Source organism: Chiloscyllium plagiosum, chromosome 19 (genome assembly GCF_004010195.1).
Source record: "Chiloscyllium plagiosum isolate BGI_BamShark_2017 chromosome 19, ASM401019v2, whole genome shotgun sequence".
NCBI classification, from domain to species: domain Eukaryota; kingdom Metazoa; phylum Chordata; class Chondrichthyes; order Orectolobiformes; family Hemiscylliidae; genus Chiloscyllium; species Chiloscyllium plagiosum.
Window position 1 is genome coordinate 28,411,063 of NC_057728.1, and position 20,842 is coordinate 28,431,904.

The 20,842-nt window shown below is 40.2% G+C and overlaps 1 protein-coding gene across 2 annotated transcripts in view; it reads right to left on the reverse strand.

Annotated features, from left to right (window-relative positions):
• The window catches only part of LOC122559632 (sodium- and chloride-dependent GABA transporter 2-like), an 83,712-nt gene that overhangs the window by 28,414 nt on the left and 34,456 nt on the right, over positions 1-20,842 (reverse strand). For both annotated transcript variants that reach the window (XM_043709430.1, XM_043709431.1), the window contains exons 5-8: positions 16,143-16,275; positions 13,917-14,051; positions 8,806-8,909; positions 8,488-8,612 (exon numbers count right to left, since the gene is read on the reverse strand). In XM_043709430.1, coding sequence (XP_043565365.1) covers positions 8,488-8,612; positions 8,806-8,909; positions 13,917-14,051; positions 16,143-16,275 — 497 coding nt within the window. The remainder of the gene's footprint in view (positions 1-8,487; positions 8,613-8,805; positions 8,910-13,916; positions 14,052-16,142; positions 16,276-20,842) is intronic.

Genomic DNA, 20,842 nt, shown 5'->3' on the forward strand with positions numbered 1-20,842 from the left:
CTGATGGGTGAGTGCTGAACCAGAGGACACAGCTTAAAAATACTGGGTAGACCATTTAGGACAGAGCTCAGGAGAGACTTCTTCGCCCAGAGAGTGGTGGCTGTGTGGAATGCTCTGCTACAGGGGGCAGTGGAGGCCCACTCTCTGGATTCATTTAAGAAGGAGTTGGATAGAGCTCTCAAAGATAGTGGAATCAAGGGTTATGGAGATAAGGCAGGAACAGGATACTGATTAGGAATGATCAGCCATGATTATATTGAATGGCGGTGCAGGCTCGAAGGGCTGAATGGCCTACTCCTGCACCTATTATCTATTGTCTATTGTCTATTGTCTATTGTCTATTGTCTATTATCGGACAGCGGGCGAGAGATTCTCAATGTCCCCAAAAGTAGTCGTGCATCTACTTGTGGTGACACTTCTCTGCAAATCTCTTCTCTACACACAAAGGCAGTCCATTTTAATAGAAATAATACAAAAGGTCTATAAGTCACATGGTTGATTGTTGTCATATTGTTTAAGATCGGTAATTATAATTTTACAAGGTCCAGTGAATGTTGATATCCTGTGATAACGAGTGAATGAATACAGGGACTGATTATCGTATTTTCATGATCATGTGTTGATGGGACGAGATTAAAACAGAAGGGTTTTGCCTGTTCTCAATGGGTGATTCATATACTTTTGTTAATACAGAGGGGAAGCAAGATAATGGGAGCAGGAGGCAGTTTAACAGGGTGTGGCCAAAGTTATGAGTCTTCTCTGAGGAGGACAAATACCTTTGCCTGAGGCTGCAGAGGAATCCACATGTGTAACTCCAATAGATTCCTTCGCTAAGATTCAGTCAGCCTCCTCCCTACTGAGATGTTCTGAATATTCTGTAAGAGGACAGATATGCTATTGAAACTGCAGTGAGTCTCTTTTGTGGTGGAATTGAGCCCCCAGTATGCCTTGAAAAGAGAAGTAAAACATGGAACTGATCCCTTTGTGGCTTTCGAACTTGCTCGGAAGAACACCTCATCTTCCATCTTGGGATACTCCAGCCACACAGAATCAATGTCGATTTTACCAGTTTCCTCATCTCCTCTCCCCCCACATTATCCCAGATCCAACCCTCCAACTCTGCACCACCTTCTTGAACTGTCCTACCTGTCCAGCTTCCTTCCTACTTATCCACCCCGACCTATCACCATCACTCCTCACCTTCATCTAACTTTTGCATTCCTCCCATTTATTTCTCAGTCCCCTTGGGCACACCCCACATTCCTGGTGATGAGCTTATGCTGGAAACATCGACTCTCCTGCTCCTCAGATGCTGCCTGACTGTCTGTGATTTTCCAGCTCTACACTTTTTGACTCAAATCTCCAGCATCTGCAGTCCTTACTTTCTCCTAGTAGCTTAAAACATCCTTCCTTAAAAAGTACAGGGCTGTCATGTTATAACATCACCTTTTTTCCTAGACAAAAGGTTTGGCCTTAAAGAATCTAACTAATTACAAAATAAACTACATTGTGTTTTCATGTATTTTAACATATTGCAATTAATTTACAAGGAAAGACAGAAATTGCTGGTGAAACTCAGTAGGACTGTCAACATCTGTGGAAAGAGGAAGTGTTAGTGTTAGAGGTTCTGGATTCTGAAGGACGGTCATTGGACTCACAACATTAGCTCTGTTTTTCTCTCTCCACAGATAAGACAATAATAAATAGGAACAAGAGTTGGCTGTTTGGCCCTCGAGCCTGCTCCACTATTCAATAAGATCATGGCTAATTTGATATTCACTTTCCTGCCCTTCCCCTGTAACCCCTGATATCCTCCTATCAAAAATATTCCTCAACCTTAAAATGTACACAAGCAATCTGCCCCATAGCTCTTTCGTGGCAAGGAGTACCAAAAATCTGTATCCCTCAGAGAACAAGTTCTTCCACATCTCAGTCTTAAACTGGTGACCCTTTATTCCGAGACAAAGCCATCTGACCCTCTTAGCATTTACCCTGTCAAGCCTCTCAGGAGTCCTATATGTTTCAATGAGATTACCTCTCATTCTTCTAAACTCCAGGGAGTAGACCAGTTTAGCCTTTATTCTTAAAATAATCCCTTCAGACCAAAGATCACCCTAGTGAACATGTTCTGAACTGCCCCCAATGAAATTATATTTTACCTTAAATAAGGGGACAAGAACTGCTCTCAGTAGTCCAGGTATGATCTCACCAGCATCTTGAACTGTTGCAGTAAGAATTTCCTACTCATACATTCCTACCACCTTGAAATAGAGTCCAATATTCCATTAGTCTTCCTGATTGGTTACACATTTGACTAAAATATACAGCAGAAATAAAGGAAACAAAGCCAAAAGGAATCAGAAATATCCAGATGTTAAAGTCTTCTTTAAGTCATATCTTCATGCAGACACCCGGATCAAGCCACAGCCTGGCGTCTTGGAAGGAGCTTGATGGCATCAGAGAATGGCAACGTTGTCCACTCTTCACTGTACTCCTGTATTCCTACACTTCAGCTTACATGACTACAACATCTAATACGAATTCTAATTCTGATTACCTGCTGCACCTGTGTGCTACGTTTGTGTTTCATGCACAAATATCCCAAAGTCCCTTTATGTTGCAACTTTCTTCAGCTTTTCTCTATTTCATTGCTATTCTGCTCTTTTGTTTTCCCTTCTAAATGAATAACTTCACATTTTCCCAAATTATACTCCATTTGCCAACATGTGCCAATTTACTGAACCTATCAATATCTCTCTGTGAACAGTTTGTATCCCTCTCACAACCTGCCTTCCACCTATTTTAGTGTCATCTGCAAATTTGGCTCCAGTATATTTACTTCCTTCTTCCAAGTCATTAACATATAGTATAAACAGTTGTAGTCCCAACACTTATCCCTCTGGAACCCATTGGTCATGTGTCAGGGTCATGTAGCACAGAAACAGACTCTTCAGTCCAACTTGTCCATGCAGACCAGTTTTCCCCAAGCTAAAATAATCCCATTTACCTGTGTTTGGCCTAAATCCCGCTAAACTTTTCTTATTTGTGTACATGTCTAAATGCCTTTTAACTATTATAACAGTACCTGCATTTACCACTTCCTCTGGCAGTACATTCCACATATGCATCACCCTCTGTGTGAAAATGTTGGCCCCCAGGCCCCTTTTAAATCTTTCGTCTCTCACCTTAAAGCTCTGCCCCTCATCTTGAAATTCCCTACCCTCGAGAGAAGATGCCTATCATTCACCTTAACAATCCCGTCATGATTTTATAAACCCCTATAAAATTACCCCTCAACCTCCCAGCCTATCCGGCCTCTCCTTAGAACTCAAACCTCCAGTCCCAGTAACATCCTTGTAAACCCTTCAGCCCAACTTGCCACTTCCAGCCAATGAGCCAATTCTATATCTATACCATCTTCAACACTGTGGGCTCTTAGCTTATAAATTAACTTTGTCAAACAACACATTTACTGATCCCCCTCTATTCACTTTGGTTGAGACTTCCTCAAAAAACTCTAACAAATTAGTCAGACACAATTCCCTTTCATGATGCCATGCTAACTCTGCTTGATTAGATAATGATTTTCCTAGTGTGCTGTTATTACTTCCTTAATGATTGATTTCAATACTTTTCCACAATAGATGTTAGACTAATCAGCTTTTCACTTACACCCATTTTTGAATAGGGGTATCACATCAGCAATTTTCCAATCCTCTGGAACTTCTCCAGAATGCAATAATTGTTGAAGGTGCTGCCAAACCTGTTGAGATTTTCCAGCAATTTCTGTTTTTGTTTCATTTTACATTCAGTTTACAGGTCTCTAAAACATATTGACAGTCTGCTTATCATATAGCTTTAGTTTAGGTGATTCTTGCTGAAGGCAGCTACATATTTTTGGAATGCTGGTTAAGGTTCTTTTCTGTTATATCGTAGAGCATGATTCTGTCATAAGAAATCATGTTTGGTCTTTCTGTTTGTGGTCTCCTTCTGTTTCATCACCCTACAGCATCATTTGGTGCTTGTACTTTCTAAGATCTTGGTTTCGAGCACATCAACAATTTCTACTGGCTTCCCTGTGCCATCAGTCTGGTGTTGTAATCCAACTTTCTGTCCAACATTCAGCTTGAGTAAAACCAAAAGAGCTGTGGATGCTGGAAATCAGAAACAAAACCAGAAATTGCTGGAAGAGCTAAGTAAGTCAGACAACATCTGTGCAGAGAAATCAGAGTTAATGTCTTAGGTCCAGTGATCCTTCCTCAGGACTGGAGTTTGATTCAGCTTGAGTAACTGGTTTCCAGCAAGCCAATTATAGTCATCTTTAATCTTCCCTTTTTGTGAGCACTGCATAACATACTCCTGGGAGTATCAATGATTGTTAACACGGTAGCTTTTCCATTTTGAAACTTTATTGCTGGAACAGCACAGCAGGTCAGGCAGCATCCAGGGAACAGGAGATTCGACGTTTCGGGCACAGGCCCTTCTTCAGCTTTTCCATTTGTCTACCGAGTAATAATTTCACATGGTTCTGAAGTATAATGGACATACACAGTGGCTCAAAGTTGTGCAGCCTATTGGCTGACGCCCTTTGTTAGAGAGTTAGGTGATCTCCTCACAGTGTAGTACAAGGTTTCTGATGGTTGCCCCTAATGTTCCTGGTCCTCATTGTTATCTTGATACCACAGATTGATCAAACCAAAACTGCAATTGCTGGAGAAATTCAGCAGGTCTGGCAGCAGTGGAGAGCAAATAAAGTGAATGTTATGAGTTCAGTGACTCTTCTTCCAAATATGATCATGCACAATGGCCATCACTGGAGCAATGGTATTCACAATATAAAATACCTGGCATGACCAGGTGAATCTTTGATACAATAAAAATGCAATGTATCCAGAATTGAAAATCTTCAAGATATTGTGTGCAATGAGTTCACTATTGGTAGTCCTTTGCCATTTTTTGGGGGGGTATGTATATTTCAGTGCACAAAATGGAAAGAGTTAAGTTTATCATATACTTATGCTGACTGTTTCAGACAAGTTATGCTGTACAACCTGGCTTGTGGCAAAGGCTTCTTTTTGTGCCAATCCACGCTTTGATGATCCTGTACTAAATATTGAGGGAATGGTTATTTTCGTCATTTAACTAAGCAGCTTAGCTGAATATAAAGCTAAATATTTATCATAATAATTATCACAGCTTCAAGCTTTCACATCATGAGGATTAAATTGATTGGTCTATTCTTGTAGGGTTCTCTTTAGATCCTTTGTTGAATAATGATATAATATGTGCAATTTTCTAGTTCTTTGATGAGGATTTGAGGAGGAATGGAAAATTATGACAAGTACCTCTACAATTTCCAACTTATATTCCTCAGCACCCTCAGATTCAGCTGATCTGGACCTAGTGATTTATTCAGTTTTGGTACAGCCAACCATTTCAAATGACCCTTTATCAGTCGTGTAGAAGCTTCTTAAAAAGCAGTTAGAAGTATTTATTTAGCTCCTCAGTCAAGGCCACTGCATCCATGTGTAGATTTGGTCAGTGACTGCATTCTCTCCCCCACTGGCCTCTTGATTTCTACCCTTATTATTTATATGCATATAGAAGATGTTGGGTTCTTTTATATCAGCTACCTGTCTTTTCTCAGATTCTCCCATTGCTTCTGTTTTCTTTTTCACTTTTGTTCTGAACTTATTATATTCAGTCTAGCTTTCACTTGTACTGTATCATTAACCTGATATTTGTCACATGCCCCTTTTCATCTGCTTCATCTTATTCTCTCTCTCTCATCATTCAGAGAGTTCGGGTTTTGGTTGTCCCATCTTTCTCCTTGCCGAGAACCAGCACAAAAATTATAACCCTTTTGTTATATCAAAAATAAGGTAATAAAGTCTGCATTGGGTGATTCACTAAACACACCTGGACAAGAGTTGGTGGAGGTAGAGAGGACTGCTCAAGAAATAGTTCAGTAGAAGGCTATTGGCTGATGTGGTTAGATTTCAGTGGTTATGTGCATCATCATAGGCAAGCAGGAGGCTGGAAGAACACAGCAAGCCAGGCAGCATCAGGAGGTGGAGAAGTCAATGTTTCGGGTATAACCCTTCTTCAGGAATGGAGGTGGGTGTAGGGGAGCTGCAGATAAAGACAAGGCAGGGGAAGGGTTAAGGGTGGGGAGAGGGGCAGAGTGGAGAGGTACTGATAGGTTAAGGCAGATGGTAGATACGACCTGGGAGGTTGATAAGAAGTAGGTTGATACCGGTTTCATTCCTCCTAATGACCTACCAGGTCGTATCTACCACTTGTATTCACCTATCACTACTTCACCACACTGCCTCTCTCCCCACCCATAACCTTCCCCCCACTTCTCTTTATTTGCAGTTCCCCCAACCCCACCTCCGTTCCTAAAGGGTTATACCTTAAATGTCAAATTCTCCATCTCCTGATGCTGCCTGGTTTGCTGTTCTCTTCCTGCCTCCTGCTTGTCTATGTTGGATTCCAGCATCTGTAGGATTTTTTTTGTCTCTAACTACATTTATGTGCATCAGCAATCATGCATGCATTTGACTATCTACTAGTGGAGTTCTATAGCATAGTATATAGGTGATTTATAACTTATTTGAACTGACTACAGTCTAAAGGATAATGTCAACTACAGGCAACTATAAAATGGTCATTTCAATGGTCACTGAAGATGGTTCTTTCCTGCAGGGCTTATGGCATCTGTAATGGTCTAGACCTTAGATTTTTTTATACTGAGGTCATGAGAGGTCAGGGTTCTACAAACCCTTCCTCATTGCACATTAGAAAAGAGAATGATTTCATGGATCTTTGGTCAGATGCCAGATATCCTAAAGTCTGTCCTCCTCAAGATGAGTAGGAAAATTACTGATTAGAAATCAAGAGTAATCGCCACAACAGTATCCAGATGGACCTGTAACATTGGATGAATATCATTGTATAAGATTACTCTGCACTTTTATACTTATCAATCTCCATTAATGTTTATGAAGATTCATTGTCAGGCAATAAAGAATTCCTGGTTTGTGCGTATGTTTTACTTACCTGTTATACTTGGTAGAGGGAAAGCTTTCACAATAATGATTGAACATGAGAGCAATTCTAAGGATGACAGCACATTTGAAGTTTTGTGATCCCTGAATCCATGATTTGCAATGAATGTTAAATTAAGCTCTAACAGTTATTATAGTCTGTAACTGGACTCTGTCAGGCCTAATAGCCTGAAGGTTGCTGATCATGGGCAACCTAAAGTCCCTAATTAAGCCACAGCATCCCTCTACCTCACATGCTTCAGCCATTCAAAAGAGTCTTACTGAAGGATTATGGTAAGGGTAGATGGTGGTGTGGTGATAGTGTCACTGAATCAAGACTCTATAATCTAACCAACTGAGAGCACTTTGTTATCATTCAAATAGCAACAAATAATCTAATTCATGTATAACAAGCAAATTAAACCTATGCACTACATGAAAATTATAAAGCATGGTTTCTTTATTCCATGGCAATTAACAGAATTAACAGAATAGTGTAGCTTTGTGGAACAAACTATTTACAATTGATATATTGCAGGTCTACCATGATACTGTAAAGATTAATCAGTTGATGGAGTTCCTACTGCTAATTTCCCGTAACTATGTCATACAGATAATCTTGTCTACCAGACAAAAAAGGGATCTTCTTCTCTTAGCCTCTTAAACTCAAAGGCCTTGCTCAGATCCATCTAACTATATTGCAGCTTTTTGCCTTGTCCATTATAATTCTCAGCTCTCTGGCCACCTGCAGTAGCTCTGCAATATTTGTGGTCTTAGTTCCTTAAATTACCAATCTCAGGCTGCTGCTGCTGCTGCAGCCCTGCTTTTCATTCTTCACTAAGCTTCCCAGACCCAGGAGTGCTGCCAATCAGTCTACCTAGGTACCTAAGAACTGTATGCTCTACTTCCCCTTGCTGGTTCTTTGGCCACTATCAGAAGCTTCCAGCTGCCCTATTCTGAACTTCTCGTCTTTGGCTTTTCTTCCCCCTCACCTCAAGCCTCTTCCAGTTGAGCCAACACATTTCTCTGAACTGAATTGTCTCTCACTATCACTACCTGCTGTCAAAGGCTCTCCTACACAAGCTAGATGTCTTTGAAGCATGCTGTAGATTTTCTGAGGCTAGCTGAAGTTCCCGCTGTTGACAGCAGGGCATGTAGGTTTCAAATCAGCATCAGATCCTTGATTCCAACTTGAATTCGTGAATAAGATTCTCGCCCCTTTGGAGTTTTAACCATCTAGATCTAGCTCCATCCAAATGAATGATTTAAAACCAATGAGTATGATGTTGCTTTAGCCATATACTCTTGTAGCACATATAACTATCTCATTTTTAAACATTATTGCTCTATTATTATTCTCTGGTATCCTCATTCCTAAGCCAAATAAAGCTGATAAATATTGCATTAACATTGAATTTCAAAAGGGAATTCTCCATACCAGATGTAGCCACATCAGAAATGGGCACTCCTTCCTCAAGTGCCATAAATCCAAGGACAGAAAAGATGGCAAACCCAGATATGAAGCTGGTTCCACTATTCAAGGCACTCATGAACAAACAATCTCTAAGAAGAAGGAATAAAATTAGTTGACCTGTATAGCTTTATAAACAGTATTTTGGTGGTAAATTATTTTTTCACAATATTAACTCAAGGATAGCTGAGGTTGTCCTAGAAGAGGAATTAATCTTCATCATATTCCAAGCTAAAGAAACATTACAGGATGATTGGAAATGACATTACATAAATAGTAGAATACCTATAACAGTTATTATTGAAGTCATTGTAGCTCCCCAAAGCAATGAGGGCACCCAAACAGACAGCAAAGCTAAACAAGACCTGGGTACCAGCATCCATCCATACCTGAAGATGAAAAGAAGTGAACATGTAGAAGTAAACATATAGGCGAAAAGAAGTGAACAATTATCAGTTTCATTAACACATACAAATAAAAATGCCTCTTAAATTAACAGTGCAGTAAAAGATAGTTTCAGGCAAAATTAAGTTTCACAGCAGTCATAATCTTTGAGTTCAATGCAGGAACTGGTGACTAATGAGCACATTTTCTCTCATCTTTGACTCAAACATTCATTCCATTGTAGAATAATCAAGTACAAACTCTATATAGTCTATTTCATTTATAGATTCACGAGGGTTGGACCAACAGCCTGTCCCAAATTAAACAGGGATATGATCAATTCAATCTGTGGCCTGGATGAGTCATGTTAATAAGATGTTTCAGTCAGCCTTCCTGAATGATCTGATAATTGTGCTGCTGTTCTGATAATAGAAAGTCAGCCCACAAAAGTGAAAAAAATGAATGGGCAAGTTGGCTGCTTAGGTAAGAGCTCCATCCCCTTTGGGATTCATTACCTTTTACTACTATAGCTAAAGTGCCTTCTTTACAGGGACTGAAATGAGATCCCAACTAGTGAGAGAGTTGCCTTGAGGTCTTAAAAGAATGAATGGGTTTCCTGCTATAGTCTTGGTAGAATTTCACAGCTGTTATCTCTTTCAGTTACAAATATTTTTATGTCTATTTAACAAATTAATACACTGTGGGCATTGCCCTGTTTAATATTTGCTCCACCCAAAAAAGGTTTAAGTGAGCAGTTTTATATGGTACCAGAAGACTAGCTTAAAGTTAAACAGGTTAAACAGATACAACTTGGTCAGCTTGAACTAATGTTGAAGGCTGAGATGAAACCACTGTTGAAAATAAACAATTTGTCACCAGCTTTTTATGGTGCTGATGCAAAATTTGAAATCAAGGCATGTGTCTTTGTAACGTCAACTGCAAAATAACAAGAATAACCAACAATTAATAAAACTTGCTGGTTTTCCACATATTCCTATCAAGGTGTTGTCTGTGCTTTGGATACTTCAAACAGCTTATGTACTAAAACACTTTACCCAAGTACTCTTGTCAGTGAGATGGACAAAGGGACACAGAATTCAGTTTGCAGTTCAACTCGATATTATTAATTAAATTCTCCAAATTAAAAATGTCATGTGAGTATTTTCCAAATTCCCATAATATTTACTCTCTATCAAATCTGTGTGAGAAAGGATTTGACCAACAACAATCCACAAATTTGAATTGGGCTAGTGGAATCACTTTCCTTTCTGATGTAGGGTTGGCTATCTTCCATCAAGGTGGGTCTTGCACGTCAGGGTGCATCTTCTCCTGGGTTCTTGGTTGCCATATGATCTTCTGCCACAAGTCATGCTGTGAGTCTGCACTGAGGGGGTGGCATACAGTTGGGTGTTTTTATTCCCCTCATCCTGCGCCTTCCAGAATATTCTGTGATCTTTGGTCAATGGGCTCATGAACTGAGTTCAAAGCATCCAATGGGGTTGCGCAACACCCTTCAGTGTTGCCATGCTGGGGAGGTGTAAAGTGCACAACCTCAGGCACTGATCGACACTTCTCCAAAACAAAACCCTCAGGCTGGTTATAACTGCTGTCTCTGAACCTTTGTAACCGTAAGAACCAAAGAAGGCTGTGCACACAGCCCAGACCATCACAGAAGCCAACATCCCAACCATGGACTCCATTTAGACAGCACATTACTGTGGAAAGGCTGCCAACATCAAAGACCCACCCTGGTAATGCTCTCCTACAACCTCTTCTGGCAGACAAAATATACAGAAGCTTGAATACATGCACCAGTAGGTTCAAGATGAGCTTCCCTGCCATTATTAGACTGCTGAATGGACTCTAACTTCAAATAATGTTGATGTTCATGTTGATCTTGCCTAGCGTACGCCCTGTATGGTGTAATCTGCATGCCTCTTTCCAACTTTTTTTTCCACTCTATGATCCGTATATCCTTGCTTACTATGATCTGTCTGTACTGCTCATTATCAAGCTTTCCACTGTACTTAGATAGATGTGACAATAAATCAAATTAAGTGATCTGAGAGTCTTAGAGACAGTAACATGGAAGAAGCTTGTGCAAGAGAATGTTCACAGAACTGTAAATAGATTTCAATGATAACAGACTGTTTATGGATAGCTGGGATTTTTGAGCAATTATTGAAACTGCTTCCACCCAAACTAACACATTAATACATGGTGGCAAGCAGCGATGGAAAACCTGTATTGTCGAGTTTCCAGAAAGTTGCAAACCTGAATCAGGCTGAAGCATGACCAAATTTGTACAAGCGATCCACTCAATTTTGGGGTCTAGCAGCAAAAAAATAGACTGTGAACAGGTCAGTCCACTTTTGTACACAATGAGGGACTGTTGTGGTCATACCATTTCAGTTTTGATCTGGGAATCGATGTCATTTACCAAAAAATATTGATGTTTTGTAGACATTTCAATCTCAGGCAGAACATATCACAATAATGCAAAATTCAAAAACATACTCAGAGATATGGGGTAAATATCAATGTATTTATTCTTGATTTGTGCAGATTAGCAGAAGACTGATTATAGTAATTTGAAAGCGGAGATAATTTGCAATGAAATAGTGGTCAGAGTAATGGATGATACATTATCAGGTAGCTTGCGGTTCTGAAAAGATTTAATGTTAGCAAAGGCAAATCATCTTTGTCTAAAGTGTCCAGTGATGTGCAGGTCAAATGGACTGGCCATGGTATATGCGAGGCTATGGGGTTGGATTGGGGGCTCACCTTGGGCTGAATGCACTTCAGAAGCTCAAATGGGCCAAACAGAGGGAGATGGTCCAAATTTTGAAGTTAACACAGACAGTTAAACGTGTCAAACATTTAAAAAAAAGAAGAGACGAGGAGATGTGTCCTACACAAAAGCAATTGATAGTGGCAATCCAATCTAATTGCTTGGTGTGGAAAATTATCCAGCCAAAGACATGCAGTAGCATTGATGTAAAGAAGGGCATTTTCAAGCAAATTATTACAGAAGAAGAATAGGCAGAACATTCAAACAGAAGGTTTAAAAAGGCAAAAGTGTTCACAATGTCAAAGACTCACACAATATTGTTAAACTTCTTTAATGTCTTCTACAGTTAAGTTGAAATTATTACAGTACACAGACCCTGTGAAAATGATACAGTACTTGCTTTAAAGTAAATTCTGGTGCAGTGGTTTTAGCTTTTCTCGGATGCTGAATTGTGGTTAAAGAAGAGAGTTATTTATGCATCTTGCAGTGAGTTGAAGGTTATTGGAGAACCATAGTCTCAGAGGACTATAGCCATGACCTCTCATGTGAGTGTGAGACAGAGACAGAGAGAGACAAAGAGAAAGACAGAGACAGAGAGATAGATACAAGGACAGCATTGACACTTGAGATCTTACAATACATAAAAAGGTCATTTGAATATTACTGTGCACAGATTTCAAGCATGGTATTCAGTTTAGAGGCTAGGTCTCCTGAAAACCCTGGAAAGAAATGATAGCTGGGCATGTTATATGTATCATTCCGAGACAGAAATCAAAAGAACCATAAATGTAACTGACTTTTCCTCTAAGACCATGGGAATCCCACATAATGGATTATTTGAGCACAAAAGAACATGTTCACAATATTGTGGATTACTAGTTGAGGTGGATTAAGGTGAAACAATTGTATGGTCACATATCTGAAGCAGTGATAAGGACATTGAAAGTAATTTATGCATTTCCTAATATTATAACAGATAACAACACACAATTAGTGAACATGGAGCTTCAAAGTTTACAGAATTATTTGGATTTATTCACATAAGTTCATTGAAGCTAATGGAAACTAATCTGAAAGGGAAGTCAGAACTATAGATGCATTCCTAAACAAAAAGGCATTGCTAACTGGTGTTCTTGAGTTACAGATCCTCACCTTTGCAAGATAATCATTAGAAGACAGTTTCAAAAACAGATTTGTACCCTTCAACATACATTGATTCCACAAGTCAAAAAAAAATTACAAGCAAGAGAGGAAAGTAAGCAAATGGAAAACTGATAGTCATCATAGAATAACAACATTGAAACCACCAGATCTTCAACAGGGAGAACAGGTTTGAGTCAGAAATCAATCCAGATTTGGAAAAATGATCACACCTAAAATCTTACATGGAAGACAGCATAACACAGTACTAAAAAAAAAACCAGAAAAGCTTTGATACAACTGAGCAGCAGAGTGGAAATCAGAGTTGATGAAATAAGCATGGATGAAAGAAGACATTGAAGCAGATGATTCCAGTTTGAATTCTGTTCAACAGAGTCCAGAGAACCAATAGCAGAAAAGAACATTTTATTCTCTAAATATGAAAGTGAGAGGTACCACAGATTAGTCAACAAACCACAGACAGTTAAGTGATACAGAGGCAAGAATTTCAAAAACAAAACTGAGGATAAAGAGAAGGAAAAACAAGAGAACATGAAAGAGAGAGAATGGAATGACATTTACCTAAGAGAACAAAAAGAGGCTAAGAGACTTTAGATGCACAGAAACACTGGGAGAGTGATGCACTGGGTTTCCAGAATGTTATAGAACATTGAAATCTGAACAGAAACTTGGTGAAGATGCACAATGGAGTATGTTAAGCAAATTGCAATAAAGGGTTAACTACAACAGTCTCTGATTCTTGCCAGAAAGAGATATATAACCATTTGATCTGGGATACTTAGCGGAAGTACCATGGAAAGAAGTTAATGTAAGAGACTGTTCCCCTACCAGTAATTATGCTATAATAAAGTTAGACTGTTTTATGGTTAGCAATTTTCATGAGTCATTAACACTACTCCAACAACACAGAATATATTCAAAAGTGCTAGCTCTCACAAAGAACTTGACAGCCAGTTTCTGAAATGCAGTCATTGTTGTAACATAGGAAACACAACCAATTTATACATAGCAAGCTCCCACAAATAACAATATGATAATGACATGTTTTTGGACCTATTACCTGAGGGTCAGCTAGCCTGGAAATATCAGGGGATAAATAGAACTTAACTCCTTCAACAGCACCTGGCAAAGTTAATCCTCTGATGAGAAGAATGGAAAGCATCACGTAAGGGAAGATAGCAGTGAAGTATACAACCTGAAAAGCAAATAAACAGAACAGAAATCAAAGCTAACTTCATTTCTGCATGCTCCTTCATACTGTTATATGCTTTAGCTTCATAATTGATATTGTCATCTAACAAGATACTGCTGCCAAGCCAAAAGTCTTTACTTACCGATCCAAATGACTACAGTGGTATGAGAGTTTCCAAGCCAGTGCAATGCCAGGAACAGAGGTTGTCAAGTCCCCATATTCCCAAATGAATCCCAAATTCAAATAATAGGTCTAATGGCTGCCTGAAGCTTCCATTGAGAGACTGTGACTTACTGAATATAGGCAGCACCAGCTCTAAATGTAGCTGCTACTACACACTAAACCCTTCTGCTAATTAAACCAAACACACAGAAAAGCTTACCTCACTTCACAATCTGCTAAAGTATGAGTGACAGAGAACTACCAAATTCCGCTATTAAAAAAAATTAACAGTTTATTCTTTAATTCCATAAGATAACATTAAATAACAATAATTTACAACTGTAAGTCTCCTTTCTCTTAAAAAATTGATATCCACCTCCCACCCTATAAAAATATACTAACAATAAAGCCTCTATTAAATTTACAGCAAATCAATTTTCAAAACCAGTTGTCATCTTCAGGTGTCAAACTTCCTCTGTTTGCAGATTCCCCGGGTCATCTTCAGTCTTCTGCTGCAAAGATGTTTCATGTGAAAAAGGTACCTTTTAGAAAGAGGGTCTGCAGGCAGTCTGACAATGGCCGTTGCCTGTGCCCGAAACGTCGAATGTCCTGTTCCCTGGATGCTGCCTGACCTGCTGTGCTGTTCCAGCAATAAAGTTTCAACTCTGGCTAACTTTCTAAACTTGAGAGTGTAGTGCTGGAAAAGCACCGTAGGTCAGACAGCATCCAAGGAACAGGAAAATCGATGTTTTGGGATGTTTTATGAAGGGCTTATGCCTGAAATATTGATTCTCCTGCTCCTCGGATGCTACCTGACCTGCTGTGCTTTTTCAGCACTACACTCTCGCCTCTGAGCTCCAGCATCTACAGTCCTCACTTTCTCATAACTGTCCAAAATGCCTGCTTTTTCTACCCTAAAACATTGGATCATCTCATTGGTTTAATGTTGTCAAAACAGTAAAATTAAAATTTGATTGGGTTTGAGTATATTGGGGCATAATTTAAACTCTTTGAGAGAAAGTGAGGGCTGCAGATGCTGGAGATCAGAGCTGAAAATGTGTTGCTGGAAAAGCACAGCAGGTCAGGCAGCATCCAAGGAACAGGAGAATCGACGTTTCGGGCATAAGCCTGAAGAAGGGCTTATGCCCGAAACGTCGATTCTCCTGTTCCTTGGATGCTGCCTGACCTGCTGCGCTTTTCCAGCAATACATTTTCAGCATAATTTAAACTGATTGGTTGAATTTGGATTGTTGTGAAAACAACTCAGTATCTGAGTTACAGCTCAAATGTTTCATCTTCAAATTGTCCAGTACACTTTATGCCTACAGTCAGTCACATGACAGGTGCCTGCATTCACTCTCTCTTAAAGGTACAGTACATGCCTTCAACTTCATAACATAACCTATTCTTATTTTAATGCTTTAGGGGACGTCTACTGGCTTCAAAGAAAAAAAGGTAAGAGCTTAAAATAAACTTTTTAAAGTAGAGTCGGGAAGGAATGGAGAGATCTCGAAATCCCAAATTAGAATCACATCAACAGCTGCTGATCGCTTCTCTGCTACAAGGTTGCATTTGGATGCCACTCCGTAATGCATCTACCAACACAACCAAATATCAACACTGACGTCCTTCCTATCTCAGCTCTTTATATCAACTTCTTTTGAATGTGTTACTTCAGTCATGTGACACTTAAATGAAAATGAAGGACAAAAGAAGTCATATCGATAACAGTAGTCATAACTTCTCATCACAGGCCCACTGTTGATCAAACGAAAATGCACAATGAAATATTTTACCATTTATAAATTGATAGGACTCCTTTTTGCTCACCATATGTAGAATCAGTCTGTATAATAGTGTTCCACAAATAAAACCTGATTCTTAGTGTTGCTCACCATTCTTTCAAGGAATTAATCCACTTCAGCCCCTTACCTTGCCAGTTGACTTAACTCCCTTCCAGATACAGAAGAAGCAAATAATCCAGATCAAAAGAAGGCAAAGTACTAACTGCCAATGGATAGCGCCTACATGCTCAATTCCAGCTGACAACCTCAGTACACGTTTCCTATACAGAACAAGAACCACATGAAAGAGAGTTAGTGTTATTAATGTTATTAATAACATTATATTTTGTCACATTATTTTGAAAAAGACATGCTTAAAAACCTCTGTTTGTGATCTATGGGTCGTGAGGTACAGCATCCAACCAAACAGCAACACCATTGAGAGCAGAGGCACTAAATATCAATACCTCAATTTCCAGATCTCAATAATTAAACTGACATTTGTTATTTATTCTTCAATTTTTTCAGGTTAACCCTCCTCTGCCAAGTGAAGTCTGTTGTGTGTATAATTAATATGGTCACTCCTTTCACAGTTTCTGAGAACACTAAGCACTATCAGGCAGAGAGTTTAAGATGGAAAAACAAATAAACAGTGGCAAGATACATGAAGACACTTGCCCTTTCATTCAATTGTCGCTTGTTCAAGGATTAAGGTAGTACTTGCAACCAATCTGTGAGCAGAATTTTCCCCTCCTTGCTGTGACATGAGTAATGGTGAAAAAGGTGCGAAAATATAATGAGAATGAAAAAGTCTGATTCTCAAGTTCCAGAAAAATGTTTCCAATCTTCTTATATGTCACTTCCAATTTTCATGTTTTCCACTAAGAAACCAGACTGTGAAAATTTCTACAACATAAATCAGAGGAGGTGCCCAGTTCATGCAGCTTGCCAAATGCTTATTTTGGCCATCAATCAACTGCTTCTTCACAACAACATCCCCACATTCTACTTAGCCACCATCCTTGCTAGCATTTTGTCCACACTAGTCAGCACCAGCAAACCACCAGCCTCACCATGTCATGGTGGCAGCTCTCAAACTATCATGCACATCACTTCAATCCATCGCACTTTTCTTTCGGAGCTCAGGAACACCTATAAGCTTTTGCCAGGCTGCATTGTATGTAGGTAGAGATGTGTATCTGATACATCTACATAGGATGCCTTTGCACTCACATGGACCCATGCATCCTTGGGCTCCCAGCTTAAATTCTTAGTGTTCATTTATTTTACAGCTTACTTGGAGGAAGCCAAGTTCAGTCTGCTTCACATTGTTTCCTTTGGATACACTCATTGACACGAGCGTTGACTTCTGGGCTGCCAGCCTTTGTGGAGCTTGCATTACTTTCTAAGCACACAGGGTCTTCAGTGCTAAGTTACAGGTCACTAGCCACTATCATTTGTGTGACATTTGAATGAAGAGACACAAAGGAGTTCAAACAGTTAGTGCTCTTGGACAGCATAGAGTAGTTAAGGAATAGACATTGTGTGGCACCATGTTAAATCAACATTTATGTTCTCAAAGTACATGTGCTTCATGCAAATACCCATATGTGAAATTCAAAGGTGCGTAGCCCTGAGCAGGGTGAAAGGGGACTACAGCCAGTCAAGGTGTAATGCCATAGTCAATTAAGGAGCTCATGTGATTCCAGTCTAAAGGATTGGCCACTCTTACACAGACATTTGGATCCTTCCAGTGTCAGAGGATCTGAATCCTTGTAATCAGGGACTGGTTCACGGTCAGTACTTGCAGGTCGAGTATCAGAAGTCCTGGGATTGTAGGTCCATCCATGAAGGACTCTATGGACTGCCATGTGATAAGTTCCCTAACCATTATTGACTCCCATGACTGACCATGACCTACTCTTCAGACTGATCCATGGTAGGCTATTGTCCAAAATACTGAGCAATGGGATTGAGGTGATTTAACAGTTCTGATCAGAAGTTGACTAGCTGAAAGAAGACAGAGGGTGGTGGTTGATGGAGTTCAGTTACTAGTGGTGTACCACAAAGATCTGTTTTTGGCCACTGCTGTTTGTCATTTTTATGAATGACCTAGATGAGAGCATAGAAGGATGGGTTAGTAAATGTGCGATGACATTAAGGCTGATGCAGTTGTGTATAGTGTTGCAGGTTACAGACAGACATAGATAAGCTGCAGAGGTGGGCTGAGAGGTGGAAAACGGAGTTTAATATGGAAATGTGTGAGATGATTCACTTTGGAATGAACAACAGGAATAAAGAGTACTGGGCTAATGGTAAGATTCTTGGTAGTGTGGATGAGCAGAGATCTAGGTGTCCATGTACATAGATCCCTGGAAGTTGCCACCCAGGTTGATAAGGTTGTTAAGAAGGCATACGGTATGTTAGCTTTTATTGGTAGAGGGATTGAGTTTCGGACCCATGAGGTCATACTGCAGCTGTACAAAATCTGGTGCAGCTGCACTTGGAATATTGCATACAGTTCTGGTCACCACATTATAGGAAGGATGTGGAAACTTTGGAAAGGGTTCAGAGGAGATTTACTAGGATATTGCCTGGCATGAAGGTAAGGTCTTATGAAGAAAGGCTGAGCGACTTGAGGCTGTTTTCGTTAGAGAGAAGAAGGTTGAGAGGTGACTTTGTTGAGACATACAAGATGATCAGAGAGTTAGATAGGGTGGACAGTCAGAGCCTTTTTCTTTGGATGGCAATGGCTAGCACAAGGGGACATAGCTTTAAATTGGGCAGTGATAGATATAGGTCAGATGTCAGGGGTAGTTTCTTTACTCAAGAGTAGTAAAAGCTTGGAACACACTGCCTACAATAATAGTAGATTCACCAACTTTAAAGGTATTTAAATGGCAATTGGATAAATATATGGATGAAAATGGAATAGTGTAGGATAGGTGGGGTTCAGATTAGTTTCACAATTCAGTGCAACATCGAGGGCCGAAGGGCCCGTACAGTGCTGTAATGTTCTATGTTCATCACAATTTCTTCTGAATGTAATGCTTCATCCATCATTTGGGCACTTAAATGAAAATGAAATGTGGGCAATGCAAGTTTGAATATGGGTTTCATTGTACTGGATCACAGAGAACACATACCTTGATGTAGGGCACCTCATTAAATCGAAGCAGATTAGGAGTGCCAGATGTTGGGGGTGTGCAGTTAAAACAGGTCATAGTAACTCTGACCACTTCATAAAAAGGGTGTAGGACCAACAAGTACATGGGAATGTCCAATGTCATGGGCTCTAGGGTAAACAGGGAACATTTACAATGGCAATTCACATCTCCCAACATTGAATGTCAATGCACTGTCTTGAAAATCTGATAGGTAGAACAAGCCATTCTCTGAAGAGGTATATGGAATCATCAGTGATTCAGTACTCTCACTCATAAGGTGGGTACACATGAGCAATGACATGTACAAGCTGGGCACTGGAAGGTCTCTTGCACATTATGCTGAGCTTCGTTGTTTTCCATATTAAAGTGCAATACCTCGGCTGCAGTCCTCAATGTCACAGTTCAAGGATCCCTGATACAGAGGCTCTTGACAATCAAGCAATTGCCAAGCAATCAGTTGCTTGAGAGAACAATAATGCTTGGTCATTACAAGTCAGTTCATGCTTGGAATATCTAAAGAGGCTACTTATCTCTCACATAGTTGTGATTTAATGAGGTAAGACAATGAAAATTATGTTGCAGCAGACATTCCAACAAGCTTTATTCTTCCTTAGCTTCATTACACATCTATTGCAGTCACACTCTTTGTAGTTAGGATGGAGGGAGCCTGCTCTGTGCTTGGCCTCCTTAGCCTAGAAGGTGGTTGCCTCCTAGTGCCTTTGGGCCTGGGGAGCCTCCGGCACATGCTTACCCTCTTCAGTTTGAACTTCTGCAGGCTTTGGAAGCACTGGAAAAAGGTAGACGGTTAGGTACCTTTGGTGTGCCCTCAGAAGGAGTTTCTGAGAGAGTTTCTGTAGGAAGGGGTGTTTGCAGTGAGGGGAAGATCCCTTGTTCCCCCTCACCTTCAAGTAGATGCTAAATACCTGCAGCGAGAAGGACTGAGTGCAGATCCATGTACATATCTGGCAGACACCCTGATTGGCTCTCCATGGCAGTTGTCATCCTGCCCAATGATAACATTGGTGGGCTCCTCCTTCATTCAGGAGAAAGTGAGGTCTGCAGATGCTGGAGATCAGAGCTGAAAATGTGTTGCTGGAAAAGCGCAGCAGGTCAGGCAGCATCCAGGGAACAGGAGAATCGACGTTTCGGGCATAAGCCCTTCTTCAGGAAGGGCTTATGCCCGAAACGTCGATTCTCCTCCTTCCTTCAATCCAGCATACCCACTGACTCTGACAAACATTGCTGCTGCTCTTGTGCCCATTTGTGCAGTTTGATGAAGTCATCAGTGGCCAAGAACCGAGGTTCATCTTCAGTCTGGACTGGAACAGGGGCCTGGTATCCAGCTGTCCGCTGAGGCATCAGCGATCTAAGGCACTTCTTCCTCGTTCAGGTGTAGAGATGTGCCAATTATGTTTATGTCAGATTGTGAACCCAAGTCTAACCTGGAAACAGAACCCACCGAGGTGAAAATCTCTGCGCTCGTTGATGATAAAGGTGAAAGCCTTGCTGGTGTATCGTCTAAGGAGACAGAAATGGTTTTCTCCTCAGAATTGGAGAGGAACAGAGGATTTCTGGTGCTTGCCTCTTTGCAGGAATCTGTTGAATGCTTTTATAAGAGGAGAGAGAACTAATTATCAAAGAAGAACAAACATTTGTTCACATTAATGATGAGTAACACAGG